General features: G+C 36.3%; 1 protein-coding gene across 11 annotated transcripts in view; it reads left to right on the top strand.

Annotated features, from left to right (window-relative positions):
* TASP1 (taspase 1) overlaps nt 1-19,942 on the top strand; it is a 341,560-nt gene that overhangs the window by 149,374 nt on the left and 172,244 nt on the right. For 9 of the 11 annotated variants that reach the window (XM_042931627.1, XM_042931624.1, XM_042931625.1 and 6 more), the window contains one exon: nt 9,302-9,412. In XM_042931627.1, coding sequence (XP_042787561.1) covers nt 9,302-9,412 — 111 coding nt within the window. Of the gene's footprint in view, nt 1-9,301; nt 9,413-17,233; nt 17,275-19,942 lie in introns of all 11 variants that reach the window. The other 2 variants (XM_042931629.1, XM_042931630.1) reach the window with 1 other exon arrangement.

Raw genomic sequence — 19,942 nt, 5'->3', positions numbered from 1 at the left:
CCTAGGTTTGTTCCTGAGTGACTGTGTGGAGTACATTCTCTGGTGACCCAGGTACAACCTATAACATTAATGAGAATTATATTTTTGTTATTTTAAGCCACTGGGACTTGGTGGTTATTTGCTTTTGCAGTCTTGTGTAGTACTTTGACTAATACTCCCGATTGGGCTTCTGCCAGACAAGTTTGGTGAAGGCAAACTTGTAGGCTTTTAGGAGTAAGAGAATGGATATAAGTTGATGGAGCATTGGAGTTTTATCCGGATAAGGAAGGAGGTAATGCCCCAAGAGGAGTGCAGGATAGTTCGAAAGCAACAGAATTAATGGTTGGCAGTTTTTAGTGAGGTGGAGGGAATCGAAGTGCTCCAGAGGTGAGCTGGAAAGATAGGAGGGGTGGGATGATTGTGGTTGAGACTATGGAGGAGTTAATGTTATTGATAATGACATAGTCATGGGAGGGAATGTATGAGGTAGTGCGGATAACTTGAAGAGAGGATATCAGAGAATCTGGATGCCACTGTTTGTTGGGAGAATCATCTAGGTAAATATTAAAATCAGCAGAAATTATGACAAGGAGTAGTGTTGGGAAGAGTAGAAGTAACCTGGGAGATAAAATCTCAAAGAATTCTTTTTTTTATATGTCTGAACTGTTTGTATTCACCTTCACTCTCACATGGTAGTTTTAACTGTTTCTAGGTTGACAAGTTATTTTCTGTTTATTGCCTTAGCAATAAAGATATTAGTCTTCTGGTCTCTTTTGTTGGTTGGGAACTTATCAGTTATAATTTTAAATTTCTTTGTAGATGATCCTCCTTTTCTTTATGATTAGTTTTTAATTGCTTTTGGTCCAGAGCTTCACTACAGTAGGATTCATTTTCTTTGGAACTCTGTATGCATCTTCAGTTTAAGAATTTCCTTGTAACTTAAGTTCTGATAACACTTATTCATGATCTCTTCAAATGTTAGTACTCTCTCACCCCATTCTTTCTTTTCTCTATTTCAAAATGCCTGTTAATATGTTGGATATTCTCATTTTATACTCTAGGCTTCTTAACTCCTCATTTTATCATTCTAGGATACATTTTAGATTTTTTTTCCCATAGGTATACATTATATTTCTCTCTCTTGCATTGAGTTTTTTTTTTTTCTTGCATTGAGTTTTAAACAATTTTCTTTTAATTTAAGAAAGTTTTATTTGGTTCCTTGAAAAATCTTGTACACCTCCTCCTGGCCCCTACTCCCAGTTTGCCTTGTTTTTAAAAATTATGATCTCCCTTCCTTTTAATCTTTGTACTACAAATTGTTCTAATATAGGGATAGTCAAACTATGACTTGTGGGCCAGATCTGGCCTGTGGTCTAAATTTGTACAGCCCATGAGCTAAGAATGATTTTTAAATTTTTAAAGGATTGTTATAAAAATAAAAGAAGAAAATTTGACAGAGATCATATGTAGACTACAAAACCTACAATATTTACTTTATCTGTTTTAACTGAAAATGATTATCAGCCTCTATTCTATTAACACTTCTTGGTTTGATAATCTTTTACATTATTTTTTTTATATCTGCTCATTCCATCTTGGTGTGTGTGTGTGTGTGTGTGTGTGTGTGTGTGTATGTGTGTATGTGTGTTTGTGTACGCATGCGTGCCCATGCATGTGTGGTTTGTAATTTTTTTATTACGAATTCATCTTCAGTTTGGGTTTTGAAAGGTTAAGGATCCCCACAAGAGGAAATGTATTCTAATTCTTACAAGAGAGGACATGTATTATAATAATGAAGGCTTTGAGTGTGGGGCATATTGAAGTTTCAGCAACAGGAAGCACATTGGGAATGAGTGAGCTGAGACTGGGCTCAGGGTTGGGATTAGTGGGAGATGACTTGGCATGGAGAGTGGTTCATAGTGGGCTGTGGGAATGTCCAAGGTTCCTGCTGAATCTAGGGTTCTCATCTAAATCCCCAAGGTTGATCTATAAAATACACAATGAGGGCACTGGCATCTGGACTGGACAGGATGGCAGTTTACTGAATACTCAGTAGTCAGGGAGGGGTCCAGCACCACTGGGGAGATCTGACATTATGCAGCAGCACCCCTGCCAACTGCTGTGCATTCTGGACCTGGCACCAAGTAAGTGCTCAGTAACAATCTGGTGAGTGAGTTGATGGGGGAAGAAATGAAAGTCAAGTCCACATTTTGGGGACTGTTAAGTACCAGGCAGGTGTCTGTTGCCAACTTTTGCCCTAGACTACTAACAAGATAGGAAGAACCTGGAGAGACACCTCTAGTAGTTGTTTTATAGATACCCTTGGTTTCTCTACATAAATAATTATGTCATCTGCAAAGCAGTTTTGCTTCTTTCTTTCTGATATTTATGCCTTTTATTTATTTTTCTTGCCTAATTGCAATAACTTGAGCTTCCAGAATATTGTTGAATAGAAGTGATAAAAGCAGACATCATTATCTTGTTTCTGATCTTAGGGAGAAGCAATTCAGTTTTTCACCATTAAGTATGATGTTAACTGTAGGTTTTTTACAAATGCTGTTTATTTATGGAAATCGATAATCGAATTTAGAGGCTTGTTCAGATTCAGGCTTGTAAATATTTTGATGTGGGGCAAGACTACAACGTGCAATTTTATCAAGGGGCATTTAATGTCTGGTTGTATCTTTTTGTGCTATTAGCAGCTATTGATGATTGTTGCCTGTGTTAGTTATTACATTATGGGTTATAAGTGATTATATTCTAATTCTCTGTAATTATTATTTACTTATTAGTTGGGGCATTTCTATGGAGAAAATTTTCCTTTATAAACTATTTGATTTCCCTGCTGTACAGTTGCTATAGGAAGGACAAAGAAATGCTAGATTTTTTGCTTTCACTTACCAATTTTCAGAAGAGTGAATTGGTTCCATAGCATCTTTCAAACATAAAAGCTTTTTAGAACATAAGTTATGAATTCACTATGTTTTTCAATCCATGCAGTTTTCATTCTTACTGATGCTAAAATAAGTAAGTTTTTATAGAAAATTGATATTTACAGATATACCTTGTTTTACTGTGCTTCACTTTGTTGTGGTTCACAAATTTCTTTTTAAAACAAATTGAGTATTTGTAGCAACCCTGTGCTGAGCAAGTCTGTTGGCAGCACTTTTCCAACAGTATTTGCTCACTTTGTGTCTCTGTGTCACATGTTGGTAATTCTCACAATATTTCAAACTTTTTCATTATTATTATATTTGTTATGGTGATATCTGGTCAGTAATTATGACTTGCTGAAAGCTCAGATGATGGTTAGCATTTTTTAGCAATAAAGTATTTTTTAATTAAAATATGTACATTGTTCTATTAGACATAATACTGTTGCACACTTAATAAACTAGAGTGTAATGTAAACATAACTTTTATATGCTCTGGGAAACCAAAACGTTTATCTGACTCGCTTTATTGCACTGGTCTGGAACTGAACCTGCAATATATCTGAGGCGTGCCTATATCACTTTTCTTCTAGGTTTGCTGTTAGGTCTTCATTCTATGTATAATTCATGTTTTCTGCTAAGACCTGAGAACATAAGTATATACTTGTATGAATAAGGACAAAAGGAGGATGCAGTGAAAGCCTTATTTCTTCATATCCACATATAAAGAATGGAACTGTTTTCTTTTGAATCACACTTCAGCTATCTGGCAGCATATTCTAAGAAACCTTGGAATTTTGTGGGTGAAACCACATAAGTCAAACTTTTCTTTGATTGGAACCTGCAGGAGAACAAGCTTTTGATGTCAACGCTCTTATGTTAGAGGTGATATATGTCCGAATAGAAGTCATAATTTTAAAAGTTTCTTGGTGAAAAATCAGTCATTGGAAAACCCTGTATATTCTTGTATAACAACGGAGGAAAAGTCTCTCTGACACATACTGTGTATTTTTGATGTAATGTTAACTTCATGTGGTTTAGCTCTTTGACTTCAGGCATGTGTACATAACCTTCTGAATACTCATTTAGCTTATAATATGCCAATTTCCTAACAATTATTATTGTTCTAAAGTATAACATTTCACTCTTCAACATCAAATATGTACACAAAGGGAATTAAAATTTATGGGGTTTCATGAGCTTAGCACAGTGTCTTTACATTGTAAGTGTCAAAAATGGTTTATTTTCTATTAACTTTATTGTTGTTTTATCCCTGATTATAAAAATAATATTACAAAAATTTAACAAAATAGGGAGCACCAATAGTCTTGCTCACAGAGTTATATATTAAATTGCATATCTAGATCTTCTAAGTGTAGATACTTACAAAATGATATTAGATCTGGAAAGATATTTACATTTACACTTTACCAAAAAATATAGGGAAGTTACTTCTGGAAAAATGTCAAGTGATTTTTTTTTTAAGTTTATTTATTTATTTTGAGAAAGAGGGAAAGCACGAGTAGAGGAGGGGCAGAGAGAGAGGAGAGAGAGAAAATCTCAAGCTGACTCTACACTGTCAGTGCAGGGCTTGAACTCACAAACCATGAGATCATGACATGAGCTGAAGTGAGATACTTAACCGACTGAGCCACTTTGGTGCCCAGTGTCAAGTGATTTAAAAAAAGCTTTTGACATTTTTTGAATGGTTTGTATTTTTGGCAGTGAGTACATATTTTATGTGTATTCATAATATACACATGTGTATATACACATATGTGTGTATGCATCTTTGCATGTATATACTGAGAGGGTGCAGAGGAAAAGAGGGAAAAAGTGGGAAGGAAAGGCATATATATATATATGGCATATATGTATATGGCAATCTTTTTCATTGCTAAGAACCTTCTCTCTCCATTTACCAGTGTTGTGTGTGTTTGTGTGTGTGTGTGTGTGTGTGTACGCAAATTAATAACATGAGAAAATGTTACTTTGTCCCTGGACCTGTTGGGGAATCTGAGTGGATTGTTCCTTCTTTTGCTGTGAGTTTTTTGACTATAGAGTTGAGTCATACTTCTCCTTTAGTCTCAGTAGATGCTGAGATCATTTGATATCCTTTACCTGTTGTGTGAATTAATGAAGGACCTGATTTTCTAAAAAAAAATTATTGGAATACCTTTGGCAGTTTTTTTTTTTTTAAGGTGAGCTTTTTATTTATTTTTTCCATGACAAGAACATTTTTTACTTGAAGCATACTTCAGAATATTTGGTTCTAAAAGATGTATATAAACCATTCCATTCAAGAAAAATAAGAATACACATTTTCCTCAGGTATACACAGAAGAATCCCCTGGTGAAATCACATAAAAGACATAACAAATATTAAAAATTTAAGAGTACGGAAATCATACCAACTATATTTTCCAACCACAATGGTACAAAACTGAAAATCAACAATAAAACAAAGCTGAAAAATCTACAATGTAAATATTAAATATTTAACATGTAAATTTTAAACAACACACTATTATACAAGCAATGGGCCAAATAGGAAATCAAATGGCAAATCAAAATATGTCTCAAAACAAAAGAAAAAGAATACACAATATTCCAAAACCTATGGGATGCAGCAAAAGCAGATGTTAGAGTGAAATTTATGATATAAATGCTTGTATTAAGAAAAAAAAGTTCAAATAAACAACATTATACCACAAGGAACTAGAAAAAGAAGAAACTTAGCTGAAATTTAGTAGAGGAAGGAAATAACAAAGTAAAATCAGAAATTTAAAATAGAGACCAAAATAACATAACATTGAAAGTTATGTTATGACCAGTTTAAAACCAAAAAAAAAGCAAAAAAAAAAAAAAACAAAAAAACACACAAAAAACAATTGGCAATGCTTTAACTACATTAACTAAGAAAAAAAAGAAGACCAAAAATCAACATGGGGAATGGAAGAGAAAACAATACAACAGATAACCATAGAAATGCATAATGTGATAAGATTATTATAAACAATTATATACTAACATCGGATATTTTAGGGGAAAAAAAACCTAGATAATCCCTAAAAACGCACAAATTACCAAGATTCAATCATGAATCTTAAAATCCAAGAAGTAGGAAATCTTCTTAAACCATTAACAAGAATGAAAGTTGAATTAGGAATTAAAAATCTCCCAGCACAGAAAAGCCCAAGACCACATGGTTTCATTGGTGAATTCTACCAAACATTTATAAAGTAATAATAACAATATCAAAATCTTACAAATAATAGAGGGAACACATTCAAAATCATTCCATGAGGTCAGCGCTATCCAGATACCAAAGCAGGATGAAAACAATACAAGAATAAAGTCTAATTTGTCCAATATAAGTATTACTACCCTGGCTTTCTTTTAATGTCTGTTTGTGTGATAAATGTCCCTCCATCCCCTCACTTTTATTATTATTTTTAATGTTTATTTTTGAGAGTGAGGGTGAGAGTGGCATAGGGACAGAGAGAGGTTGACCGAGGATCCAAAGCAGGCTCTGCATTGACAGCAGAGACTGACATGGGGCTCGAAAACATTAACTGTGAGATCATGACCTAAGCCAAAGTCAGAAGCCCAACTGACTGAGCAATCCAGAAGCCCCACTCAAAGTAATTATTGATAAATATGTATTTATTGCCATTTTATTACTTGTTTTGTCATTGTTTCTGGAGATTTTCTGTGATCCTTTCTTTGTCACTTTTGGTCTCTCCTTTGCCCTCAGAAAGTCTCCTAATATTTCTTGCAGGTCTGGTTTAGTGGTCATGAACTCCTTTAGTTTTTGTTTGTCTGGGAAACTCTATCTCTCCTATTATGAATGATAGCCTTGCTGGATAGAGTCTTCTTGGCTGCAGATTTTTCCTATTTGGCGCTTTGAATATATCGGGCCACTCCCTTCTGGTTTGCCATGTTTCTGTTGAGTTAATCTGTAACTTTCCTTGTAAGTTAAGGACTTCTTTTTCTTGCTGCTTTCAAGATTTTTCCTTTATCACTATATTTTGCAAATTTAATTACAAGATGGCTTGTTATTGGCATGCTTTTGTTGATTTTGATGGGAGTTCTCTGTGCCTTCTGATCTGCATGTCTGTTTCTTTCCCCCAGATTAGGGAAGTTTTCTGCTGTTATTTCTTGAAATAAATTTTCTGTCCCCTTTTCCTTCTCTTCTTCTGGGACTCCTATAATATGAATGTTATTACATTTGATGAAGTCACTGAGTTCCTTGAGTCTATTCTCATGTTGCATAATTCTTCTTTCTCTTATTCAGCTTCATTATTTTCCATTATTTTGTCTAATATATCTCTTATTCATTCCACTGCTTCTTTCAGCCTGCTGTTCATTGCATCAAGCCTGTTTTCCAATCTTGTTTATTGCATTCTTTATTTCTGATTGGTTTTTTAACTCTTTCATCTCTGTTGTAAGGGTCTTACTGATGTCTTCTATTCTTTTCTTAAGCCCAGTAAGTATCCTTATGATTTTTGCTTTAAATTCTCCATCAAGCATGTTTGCTTAGATCTCCAACCATGGCCTTATCTTGTTCTTTCATTTGGGATAAATTCCTCCATCTTGGCATTTTGTCTAAGTCTCTTCCTTCTTCTTTTTTTAAATTTTTTAAATTTTATTCATTTTTGAGAGAGACAGAGTATGAGCAGGGGAGGGGCAGAGAGAGAGAGAGAGAGAGAGGTAGACACAGAATCCGAAGCAGGCTCCAGGTTCCGAGCTGTCAGCACAGAGCCTGACGCGGGGCTCGAACTCACAAACTGTGAGATCATGACCTGAGCTGAAGTGGGACGCTCAACCGACTGCGACACCCAGGCGTCCCTAAGTCTCTTCCTTCTTTGGTGTGTTAGAAAAGCCAATTATGTCTCCTGCTTCTGAAAGTAATGCCTTATGAAGTCATGTAGTGCCCAGGGTCTGGCGCTTTAGGGAGTGTCTCTGGTGTATGCTGTGTGTGCTGTGCTCTTGTAGTTTAGCTGCTCTGTCCTTTAGGCCAGTCATTTGCAGAGGCTCTCCTTGCCTGCTATGGTCAGTATTTGGTCCCTGGCCTGAATGTGATGAGTTTTAACTAGGTGTGCTCTGGTCTGTCTGTGAAATGAGATCTGACACCAACTCCACCAGAACTGAGGCCCGGCAGAACTCTGGTCAGAAGATGTGGTGTGGGCAGGAGTTTCTGTTGGTCTTCTGGGTAGGAGTAGGGAGCGGCTGTCACACTGGGACTTAGGCAGGCTTGACTGAAAAGGGCAGTAACCCTTTGACTGAAAAGGGCAGCAAAGGTGTGTGGGACTTGGTGTAAGCAAGTTAGGCAGCCTGTGTCCATGCTGATCTGCTTCCCTCAGGATTTTATTTTATTTTTTAAAAGATGGGAAGCATAAGGTCTTATGTATCTACTCTTGTCTTTTGGGTAAGAGGACATTTATATTTTAATTAATGCAGCTGATTTTATGTATAAAAAGCATTTCAAAGGGCACTTAGTATTTTTTTGAAAAGGCTTATCCCTCCGGTGTTTATCAAAGTAATTTTTAATATTTTGTATATCTAAGAAAAAAATCAGTCTCCTCAGAAATCTTTTATTTGAACTTATCAACCTGTAATGTAAATTAAATTTCCTTTGTCTTAACTTTGGCAGACAGTTTCTAATATTAACAGGTAGAAAATTGAAATAGAATTCTAGGCAGTGCTTCCTATTGCCATCATGTCTACCCTTTTTTAGTGTGTCTGAATGGTCCAAGTTCACTCCAGGGATTTAAAATGCATTCTTTGTTTTACAATTACAGAGAGTATTCACCTGTGAAGGCTATGTAAGTTACTATTATAAGGTGAGAAAGGTGCTATTTTATTAAGTCCACATTACAGCTGTTGATGTGACATTTTATCGAAAGGTAGGTAGAGGGAGATGCAGGTTGTTGCTGGCTGTTTAGATTTCTCCCATGCCCCCAAGTATGTGGGGTGCCAGAGGCAAAATGGTAGACTCAGGCCACTTGTATCTAAACAAATAACGAAATGTAAAACAATTTTTTGTAGTTACCCAATAATGGAAATAAGACAGAGCCCTAGGAGATTCCTAGGCAGAGCATTTGAATTCCTTCCTGTATTATGTAAATCATTCCTATTAAAAAGGGGTTTTCTTTTATTTTTGTCTGTTTCCTTTTGACATTAGACAGTTGTTTCTTTATTTTCTGCTGAATCTTATTACTAAAATCCCAGATTGTTCATAGAAGTCATTTCATCCATCACTGAATTATTCTGCAACACAACCACTTCTTAAGTAGTACATAAGGGTGTTTTAGTGCTAAGAGGATAAGAAGGATGTTTATAGCATTGTTTTTCCTCAACTGTTTTTGGTTTCCTTGGATTTCTAGGATGTGGGGAGCATCTTGTGCGTACCATACTGGCTAGAGAATGTTCACATGCTTTACAAGCTGAAGATGCTCACCAAGCACTGTTGGAGACTATGCAAAACAAGTTTATCAGTAAGTATAACATTAAAAAATTATGTTCTTCTAAATATAGATTGATTTACTGAGCTGCAAACTAGTTGGATACCTCATTTGTTCCATGAGATCTAGCTCCAGTCCCTAGGATAGACTTAGACCTTCAATTAAAGCTGGTCATAGAGATCTGGTATACCAGATACCCACTAATGCATGAAATTTGCCATATAACTGATCTAATGCCCAAGCTGTGAGACATTATCTAGGATTAGAGGGATATACACAGTAGCATAAAATCCTACTAAAACAAAATTCAAGGAACAATATCCTTTAAAAGTTTTATAGTACACTTTGATTCTTTTTTTTTTATTTTTATTTATTTATTTTTTTTATTAACATTTATTTATTTTTGAGACAGAGAGAGACAGAGCATGAACAGGGGAGGGGCAGAGAGAGAGGGAGACACAGAATGTGAAACGGGCTCCAGGCTCTGAGCTGTCAGCACAGAGCCCGACGCAGGGCTCGAACTCATGGACTGTGAGATCATGACCTGAGCCGAAGTCGGACGCCCAACCGACTGAGCCACCCGGGCGCCCCTGATTCTTTTTTTAATTTGTGTTATATTAATGAATCTGGGGCTGCCATGTACAGTTGTATAAGGTTGAGTTGAAATCCTTCCTGGGCTCCACTTGCCAAGCTGTGTAACCAAATGTGAAGCTGCATCAGTTTGGAGGAAAGGGTGCCTTTTTCTAATCTGTAGAAAGGTTTTGTATGGCCTAACAGTGGCTGTATCTATAACTGTTACATTGGTTTAAAACTATCTGATTTAGTCTGATTTTCCCATCATGTAACATTGAGCTTACCACCATGGAAAGAATAGTGAAGTTGTATAAGATGTACAGTTAAAAATAAGTTAGGGTAATAACCATGAATAAATTAGAGAAAGCGTATTATAGGGTTAGTCTGGGAGGTTGTATCTTTACTTGGAGAATTAAGACAGAGTATAATAAGATGCTAATTATGTGATAAGGACAACACAGACAAAAATCACAGAAGGCCTTAAAATCTCAGCATAAGAGTTCACATTTGACCTGATAGAAAGGAGAGAATCCTTATTTGTTTCTAAGTTGACAAGTAAAATGGTATCTTGGGGGAGGGCTTATAAAGTGTATCTAAGATTGTCCAAGACCATCTCTGTAGGCAAGAGACATTAGGACCTGGAAATGGTCCAAGGGATGAAGAGGATGGAAGAAATGGAGAAAGTGGAAATATTGATAGACTCGGATTTTGAGACTAGGTCGATGTAGCCTTCTGGATCAAATCAGGACATAGAAACATTAACATTAGGTTAATCAGGGGAAGTTTAACATAAAGATTTGTTAACTATGTTGAAAGTGTAACTATAATATATAAAGAAACTGTTGTACTCTAGAGAGTGTTCAAGGAAGGACATACTTGTAAAGGGTATAGATCTTGATGAAGAAGGTATGGTTTGGCCGCTGGGTAACAGAGAAGAGAAGTTCACTGGTTTGACCAGGCTGGGACTAGTATGGAGTTTCTGAGAAAACAATAGTCCACTCTCTAGAATGCAGATAGAGAGCAGATATCAGTACCCATTGGCTGGGTGTGTAGTGGGAGCCTGGTACCAGTGGGGCAGGGACACAGAGGACTTCACAGTCCACCAGGCCACAGAGGGCTTACAGAGGGACTGACTACTTGGTGTTTGACCCTCTGGGCCACAGGGGCTACATGCAGACTATGCAGGGTCTTGCCAGTGGAGTCTTGTGCAGCTGCAGGGTCCTATTGATAAGCCCAGGCTTAGATGTTAAAGTCACCCACCCACACTGTCTTCACACCCACATTGTCTCTCCTCCCCAGCCCATGCTGGATATTGCAGGAAGGGTGCCTGTTGTAACTGTTTATCTTCTCTAGTTCAGCTGAATGTCTGAATCCTTGCCTTCATTCTGCTAGTCCCTTCCATATAAGCCTAGTCTCTTTATACATGTCATTTTATATTTGTTTGCCACTTTTCCCTCTCTACTGGATAGTATCGGGATTCAATGGACCTTCTTTGTCATTGGGAGGGACCATCTGCTTCATGGTCACTCTGTTCCCAATGTTGGCTTGTACTGAGATAGGACTTGCTCTCCACTTCCTTACACGTTGCTGGCTACTATTGCTACTAAATTCACTATGGTGTCCTTGGTATTTTTGTAGTCTTTGACTTCTTCTGTACACACAGCTTCCACTTACAGTAGATGCTAGTGGTAGTAGAATCAGATGATCGGAAACTTCTTGGAATAGTCAGTGAGAATGTCAAGTCCTCATGACCTAAGTATATCAGGCTAGTTTTTTGTTTGTTTGTTTGTTTTGTTCTGTTTTGTTTTGTTTTACTTTACTCCTAGAGCATCTTACTGGCCTGAGGGAATGGGGAACTTTTCTATGTGGCTTTCTGTGTCTTGAGGCCCCCTCTATTCTTGGATCCTTCAGATCTAGCTAGGGCTTTTTTATTTGTCTCCTCTTTTTCCTCCACTCTTACCAGCTTGGAAGGAGGGACAGAAGCCTATACCAGTGATCAAGTCTTTTCTTCTGGTTTTCCCACAAATGTCCAGTGTGTCCAGTCATACCCTGACCCCAGTGCTACCTTTAGGGTACTGATGGGGAACTCCAAACTATTGATTTTGCCAAATTTTAGGCTTTACCTGCTCAAATCATATTTAATTCTAGAGCTGTCTGTACTTAGAATTTATGAAAGTCCACTTAGAAGCTCAAAGGATAAAACTTAATATCAGCTACGTAAATACACAACTGATGGGATCAATGGAAGTTTCCGGGGATGGAGATAAAACTATATTTCATTATTGTACAGGGCTTTAGTAGGTATTGTGCTCTATTAGGAAAGATTTTTAGGGCAGAGAGAGAAAGAAAAACAGATTATGGACAGGAAAGAATTGGCTATATCTGAAGGAAGAGCAGAGTGAATAACTATAGGAAAAGAATTCAGTATGAAGAGATTTTGTACACATGCTTTCTTACAGTTATTTGAACTGAGGTTATGAAGATATAAGGAATGGTATTAATTGTATGCATGCTAGCAAGAATTGCTTGATAGCAAAATGTGAGCTGAGGAATGAGTTAGGGACAGGTCTTTGAGGTCTGCCTCTCATGGTTTTTCTGAAAAAGGTTGATTACATTTGTGTCACTATATCATCAAATATATCAGAATCAGACTTCGGTATTATTGGTCTTTTGTTGTAACAGTTACCAACTGTTGATTGCTGTTTTTAAAGGAAACCAAATTTTTGACCTTAATAACACATATAATTTATATAATCTGGTATTTGTTACCCAGCTATATTAGAAGCATTCTTAGAACATTAGTGGGAAGGAAGAGTAAGAGGTGAAAACTGGATGCTCAGGAGAAGTTAACTTCCTGGAACCAATGGTGGATGTGGAACTATGGCATGTGGCAACTTTCTGAAGCACTTTACTGAGTCTAAAACCACAGATTAACCAGCTGGTTGTACCTTTCCAGATTTAGGTCCATGCTAAGGAGTTCCTGAATTCTACTCTGTTCTCTTCTGTTGCTTGTCCTCTCCTTTTCTCTAGCTTTTTGCAGCTACTCAAGAGAGTTGGACTGCAGTCTGTCATTCCGCCACTGGATTCCATGACCTAATACATATTGAACCCCATCTTAAAAATTCCAGAATCATGGAAAGGTGTAAGAAACTTCAGAGCCCACCTGTTTATTTAATAGTTGAAGAAACTTAAGTTTCCAAGTTTGATGACTTGTCCATGTCACTTAGTCAGTGTGTATACTTTCTGTAAGATCACACTGCTTTTTTTTTTTTTTTTTTTAAATAAAATGAATGGGAAATAACAGAAGGAGAATGTTCTGGTGGTTAGCAGAGTTGGGTTCTACTCTCAACTCTGTGTCTGACTCACTGGATGTAACAAGTTACTTAAGCTGTTTTGTTTTCTTAAAAAAAAAACAAAAATAATGTTAGGCAAGAGACAGTTTCTAAATTCCTTTACATGCTAAGTTCTATGAATTCTCTACTGCATTCAACCTGAAAATGTGAAATTCTTTTTAATCAGGTGATTTGGAAATGGGATTAGAAAATGCAAATTTTTCAGAACCACTTGGGAATTTTCAGGAACCACAGATGATATTTATAAAGTAGGTAGAATGAAATAAACAGAGTTTACCAGAGGCCTGGACAAGGAGCAAGGAGGTTGGGTTCTTTCTTCTTTTAACAGTCATGAAATTCGTTGTTTGTTATAGGACAAGTCTCTTTGTTCTCAGTTTCCTCATGTGTAAAATGAGGGGCCAGAAAGTCCCTTCTAGCTCCAAAATTCTATTTGATCCTTAGTTTGTTTACAGCCCAATCTAAACTATTTGTGTGAACATACAGTTGTAAATCAAATTGCTCCTTAATTGAAGCTATGAATTAAAATTGTTAATGGTGGATTTTAAATTCCTATTTGAAGTAATTTGATTGAAATCCTTCTGACAGCGACTGCGACAAGCTAGCAAATACTTTTCTTGGTTTTATGGAAAGACACTACTGTATTCTTCCTTTCTTGCTTCCTTTGCTTTTTCTTTAAAAAATCATTTGCATAGATAATATATCTAGAGATTCTCATTGCAGTGGATACATAGAAAAATTTTAGATAATAATCAAGACAGATACCCATTTCCCATTTACTCCAAGTCCCATTGCTTTTGCCAGAAAGAACCACTACTGACAATTTGGTATGTGTCTTTATAGTATATTCTTTTTGTCCATGCACACACCTCTCTCTATCTTTCATCATTTATAACAATTATAGAAGAGATTTCTAATATATTGTTTTGCAAAATACTTTTCACTTAACAAACCTTGATACTTTTAATGTGTCAGTATGCATAGATTTATAGCTGCATATCCCATATCATAATTTATCCGTTTCCCTACTGAGAGAGATTCACATTGTCTGTAATTTTTAAACATTTTTTAACGTTTATTTATTTTTTGAGAGACAGAGAGAGAAAGAGCATGAGTGGGGGAGGGGCAGAGAGAGAGGGAGACACAGAATCCGAAGCAGGCTCCAGGCTCTCAGCTGTCAGCACAGAACCTGACATGGGGCTCGAACTCATGAACTGCGAGATCAGGGCCTGAGCTGAAATCGGATGCTTCACCGACTGAGCCACCTAGGTGCTTCTCTGTAATTTTTGTTTATATCATTTTCCCATGTGTGAATGCCTATTTCTCTGACTCTGAGCATTTTACACGATGCCATTTTCACTCTGTAGCATATCAGTTTTATTTTTTTAACTTTTTTTTAGTGGTTGCCCTAGAGGTTGCAATATACATTTACAACTAATCTAGGTCTATGTTCAGATAATATTATGCCACTTCATGGGTAGTGCAAGTACCTTAAATAACAAAAATTCCTAATTCTTCCCTCTCATCCCTTCTATCATTGCTGTCATTCATTTCAGGCATAAATAATCACATATAAGTACACCCTCCCACACACACAAGTGGGTATGTTGTTGTTATTATTGTTTATATAAATTATTATATATGTTGGATCACTTAAGAATAGGAAAAGTAAAGTTTATTTGCCTTCCCTTATTCCTTCTTTAATGTTCTTCCTTTCTTTATGTAGAATGATGTTTCTGCCTTATCAATTTCCTTCTCTCTGAAGTATTTCTTTTTAACATTTCTTGCAAGGCATGTCTACTGACAACATATTCCCTTAAAGTTTGTTTGTCTGAGAAAGTCTTTATTCCTCCTTTTGAAAGATAGTTTTGCAGCATACACAGTCAAGTTTGGTGGATTGGGTGTGTGTGTGTGTGTGTGTGTGTGTGTGTGTGTGTGTGTGTGTGTGTGTTGTTTTTCTTTTGACACTTGAAATATTTCACTTCAGTCTCTTCTTGGTTTCATGATTTCTGAGAAGTCAGATATAATTCTTCTTTGCTCCTCTATGAGTACGGTGTTTTTTTACCCCTCTGGATTCTTTCAAGATTTTTTTTCTTTATCTTTGATTTTCTGTACTTTGAATATGATTTGCCTGTATATAGTTTTTTTGGGGAATTTATGTTGCCTGTTGTTCTCTGAGCTTCCTGAGCTTCCTGAGTTTCCACTGCAAATATGTGATTTGGTGTTTGACTTTAATTTGGAGAAACTCTTAGTCATCGTTTCAAATATTTCTTCTGTCCCTTTCTCTCTTCTCCTTTTGGTATTCCCATTTTGTTTAGTTTACATCTTTTGTAGTTGTTCCACAGTTCTTGAATATTCTGTTTGATGCTTGTTCTGTCTCTTCAAACGGTGTTTTGTGGTTTTTAGTATGCCTTGTAATTTTTTCTTGGTAACTAGACATGATGTATTAGGGAAAAAGAACTGTGGTAAATAGGCTTTTAGTAATATGGTGATGAGGTGTTGGGGGAGGAGAAGTATTCTATATTCCTGTAATTACGTCCCAGTCCTTTAGTAGCCTATGCCTCTGGTCTGTGAACTTCATAAGTGCCTCTTAGTTTTTCACCCCTACACTCTTCTCCCATGTAGAAGGTTAGAGCTGGATGGAGTTGAATATTTTGCATTGAGTTTAGGCTCCAACAAAACCCCAACAGATTAAGCTCTGATAGAATAGTTTCTCTTGAGGGTAGGCCTTGTTAATGAGAACAGAATGTTCTCTTGTATTTATTTATTTAAAAAAATTTTTAAATGGTTATTTGTTTTTGAGAGAGAGAGAGAGAGACAGAGTGTGAGCAGCAGTGGGCAAAGAGAGAGGGAGACACAGAATCTGAAGCAGGCTCCAGGCTCTGAGCTGTCAGCACAGAGCCCAATGCAGGGCTAAAACTCATGGACTGTGAGATCATGACCTGATCTGAAGTCAGATGTTTAACCGACTAAGCCACCCAGGTGCCCCATCTTGTATTTAAAAATGGTTCCTTTTCTCCTGTTTCTGCTGGAAACAAGAAGGGATTTTTCTGAGGTCTTCACTACTGTGAAAACTTGGTAGAGCTCCAGGAGTTAAAACTCACAAAAGTGTCATCCCATTCCTCACCCCACAAGTTTTTAACTCACCAGCTTATCCACACTGAGACTCTAGTAGTTCTTCAAAATCAGTTCTGGTTTTCCACTAGTTGTATGGAGGTTTCTCTTCATGACTTTGCATTCTGATAAGTTGGGATTCTCTGTATCTGACTGTCTCTATTTTGGGGGGCAGTAGTTTACCTTGTAACCTTACTTTTCTGATGGATCTAAGAAGAGTTGTTGATTTTTCATTTGTTGTTAGGATGGAGTAGCAACTTCCAAGCTCCTTACATACTGGACTGTAAATTGGAAGTCTCCTTCACACTCTTTTCAAATGGTTATTATCAATTTTAAGAAAATATTCAAGGGGCTCCTGGGTGGCTCAGTTGGTTGAGCGTTTGACTCTTGATTTTGGTTCAGGTCATGATCCCAGGGTTGTGGGATTGAGCTCCACACTCAGCATGGAGCTTGTTTAAGATTTTCTCTCCCCCTTCTGTTCTACCCCAGTTATGTGTTCTCTCTCTCTCTCTCTCAAATCAATCAATCAATCAATCCAAAATCATGGATAAAAAGATAGCTTCCAGTTTTGAGTCATCTTTTCTTGATGAGTGAGGTTGAGCAACTTTTCACATATAATTTGGCCTTTTGTATTAATATGTGAATTATCTGCTCATAGTTCTTGACCATTTTTCTGTTGTACTGTTTGAATGATTTTCTTTTAATTGATGTTTAACTGTTATTAATAGTAAAATTACCTAAAATGAAAATTTTTTAAATGGCATAGCAGTAACCATCTCTTCAGAATTTTAAAATGACCTTGTTTTTTTTTTTTGAGTGGTGATACGTTTGATATCTGTGACCTTCTGCAGAAATAAGGTATTGTTTTAAAGTAATTTTACACTTATGATTAAGTAATTTGTTTTCATGTATTTTTTCTAGGCAGTGACTTATTATTTTCTATTTTTTGTAATTTGAAATAAACTCTGAAATTATCTTAAATGTAGGGCTCTTTTAAAATCTACTTTTGAGAGGCACCTGGGTGGCTCAGTCGGTTAAGCAACCGACTTTGGCTCAGGTCATGATCGTATAGTTCGTTAGTTCGAGCCCCGCATCAGGCTCTGTGCTGACAGCTCAGAGCCTGGAGCCTGCTTTGGATTCTGTGTCTCCCTCTTTCTCTGCCCTTCCCCTGCTTGCACTCTATCTCTCTCTCTCTGTCAGGAAATGAATAAACATTAAAACAAATTTAAAAATCTCCTTTTGATAAATGAGACTTTAATGTGATAGAATGGAGTGAAATTGAAAGACATTTTGAAGATTGAACTGTTTTTGTTTCTACTTGCATTACCATTATGTCAAGATCCAGAGGTTTGGTTTGACTTAATATAGGAACATGAAAGAGAATAACCAATTCATGCATTTTTTAAAAAACCACTGTTTGTGTAACATACAAAACCCATAAAAATGGGTACTATAAAAATAGTGCTTTAATAATACTTCATGCTAACCAGCTGATTATAGACCGAATGCTTAGTTAACTAGGGAAAAGAAATAAATAGGTTTCCTTTTTAGTTGTGCTTTTTAAGTGATTACACACACACACACACACTTAAAAGCTCTTACAATGATTCAGATGTGACTTTTCCTATTCATGGTTATTTTTGAATGAACTTGGTTTCATGAATTATTCTTTTTTTCCATGCAAACTGTGGCTGTATGTGTGGTATGTGAACTTCAAGGAGGCATTATAGCTTCTTGCCCAATTCTTAACAAGTAATGTCCCAGTACATTTTTTCGTTAGTTCTGCTCGCTACCAAAAATAGTAGTTGATCAAATGTTATCTGTAAAACTCAAATTTCCCTTTTCTTCTCTTTAGCTTTCTAAGCTATTAGTATTATCAACCAACAGTCTCTGTGACCATTGTTGAAAAATACTGTGCAGTATACAGTATTATTATTTAAAAAGTGGTTTTCACTGTATGTTATTTTATACGTTTGGGGGATATTCTTACACTGTTATGACATCATAGGTTTATTGTCAAATGCAGAATGCCATCTACAATTGAGTTGAAGGGAGTCCCCTCTTGTGATTTTTCTGCCAAATTGAGAGGTTGTATTTGATAAATGTTTTCTTGTAATGACAAAATTTTTAACTAAAACCCTAATAATTCATGAGCATTAGCTTCCATAGGAAGAACAAAAGTACAATGTCAGTACACATTTTAACCTCTTCCTGAGATCAACTATGTTTCATGAATTTCTTTATAATTTAAAAAACTTTAAAAACATGCTGTTCTCTTTTTGAAACACTAAAATCTTTTTCTTTTGTACCATTCTGAAGCCTACTCTTTTTATCTATTAAAAAATCAAATGTGTTTTTCCTTCATTTTCAGAAATGATGTGATGCTTAGTCTGTTGTATTCACATGTCCAAGTTGCAAAATAAGGAAAACAATAAATTAGGCAAATTGCAAAGCATGATTCATCACTAATCCTTGGGCTCTATACATTTATACTTTCAGAATTTTTAACATCTTTTTGTTAAGCAAATATTCATTGAAATCCATTTAATGTACTTTGTTGGCTAGTACAAGAGGTTTAGAGATAAATAAAACAGATTTGTGGGCGCCTGGGTGACCCGGTCGGTTAAGCATCCGAATTTGGCTCAGGTCATGATCTTGTGGTTCATGGGTTCAAGCCCTGCATTGGGCTCTGTGCTGACAGCTCAGAGCCTGGAGCCTGCTTTGGATTCTGTTGTCTCCCTCTCTCTCTGCCCCTTCCCAACTTGTGTGCGTGCGCTCTCTCTCTCTCTCTCAAATAAATAAACAAACATTAAAAAAAATTAAAGGAAAAACAGATTTGCTGTCAAGGAGCTTGCATTGTAGGTGAAGAAAAAAAGCAAATGCATAATAATAAAATGTAAGATGCAGTAAGTGCCACACTAAAGTTCAGGAAATATAGGCCCTCCTGTTCCTGGCAATTTCATGAAATAGAAACTCTGGAACCTTCTGATTACAAATAATCCAACAGTGCTGGGCAAAATACTAACTGAAAAAGAATCATACTTTCAAGTGAATAGAACAGAATTTTCATTTAAGGTGGTCCTGGATACATGAAGCTCTCTGGGCTTAATGAAAGAAAATTTAAGTCTTTCCTGAAAGAATGTTCTTTCAAGTCAAATGTTAAAATGCTCCTCAAACATGAATCCAAAGTATAGTCTTAAATTGCAATGCAACACTTTACGTAAAGAGAGTTACCATGAGAGAATATATGTCAATAGAAACTGTAACTAGATTACCAAAGATGTTACATATTAGAATTGCTAGATATAAAATATGAAATAAGTATGTGGTAGACGTTAACTTGTTTAAAGCTTTTATTTTAATTCCTGTTATTAAATATACAGTGTTATATTAGTTTCAGGTGTACAATATAGTGATTCAACACTTCCATGCAACACACAATGCTCATCACAAGCATACTCCTTAATTCCCCCAGCCCCCTCCCCCTCTGGTAACCGTCACTTTGTTCTCTATAATTAAAAATCTG

This window comes from Panthera leo, chromosome A3 (assembly GCF_018350215.1).
Source record: "Panthera leo isolate Ple1 chromosome A3, P.leo_Ple1_pat1.1, whole genome shotgun sequence".
In the NCBI taxonomy this organism is placed as follows: domain Eukaryota; kingdom Metazoa; phylum Chordata; class Mammalia; order Carnivora; family Felidae; genus Panthera; species Panthera leo.
Note: the sequence above shows the minus strand (reverse complement) of the source record. Positions and strands in the feature narration are given on the sequence as shown.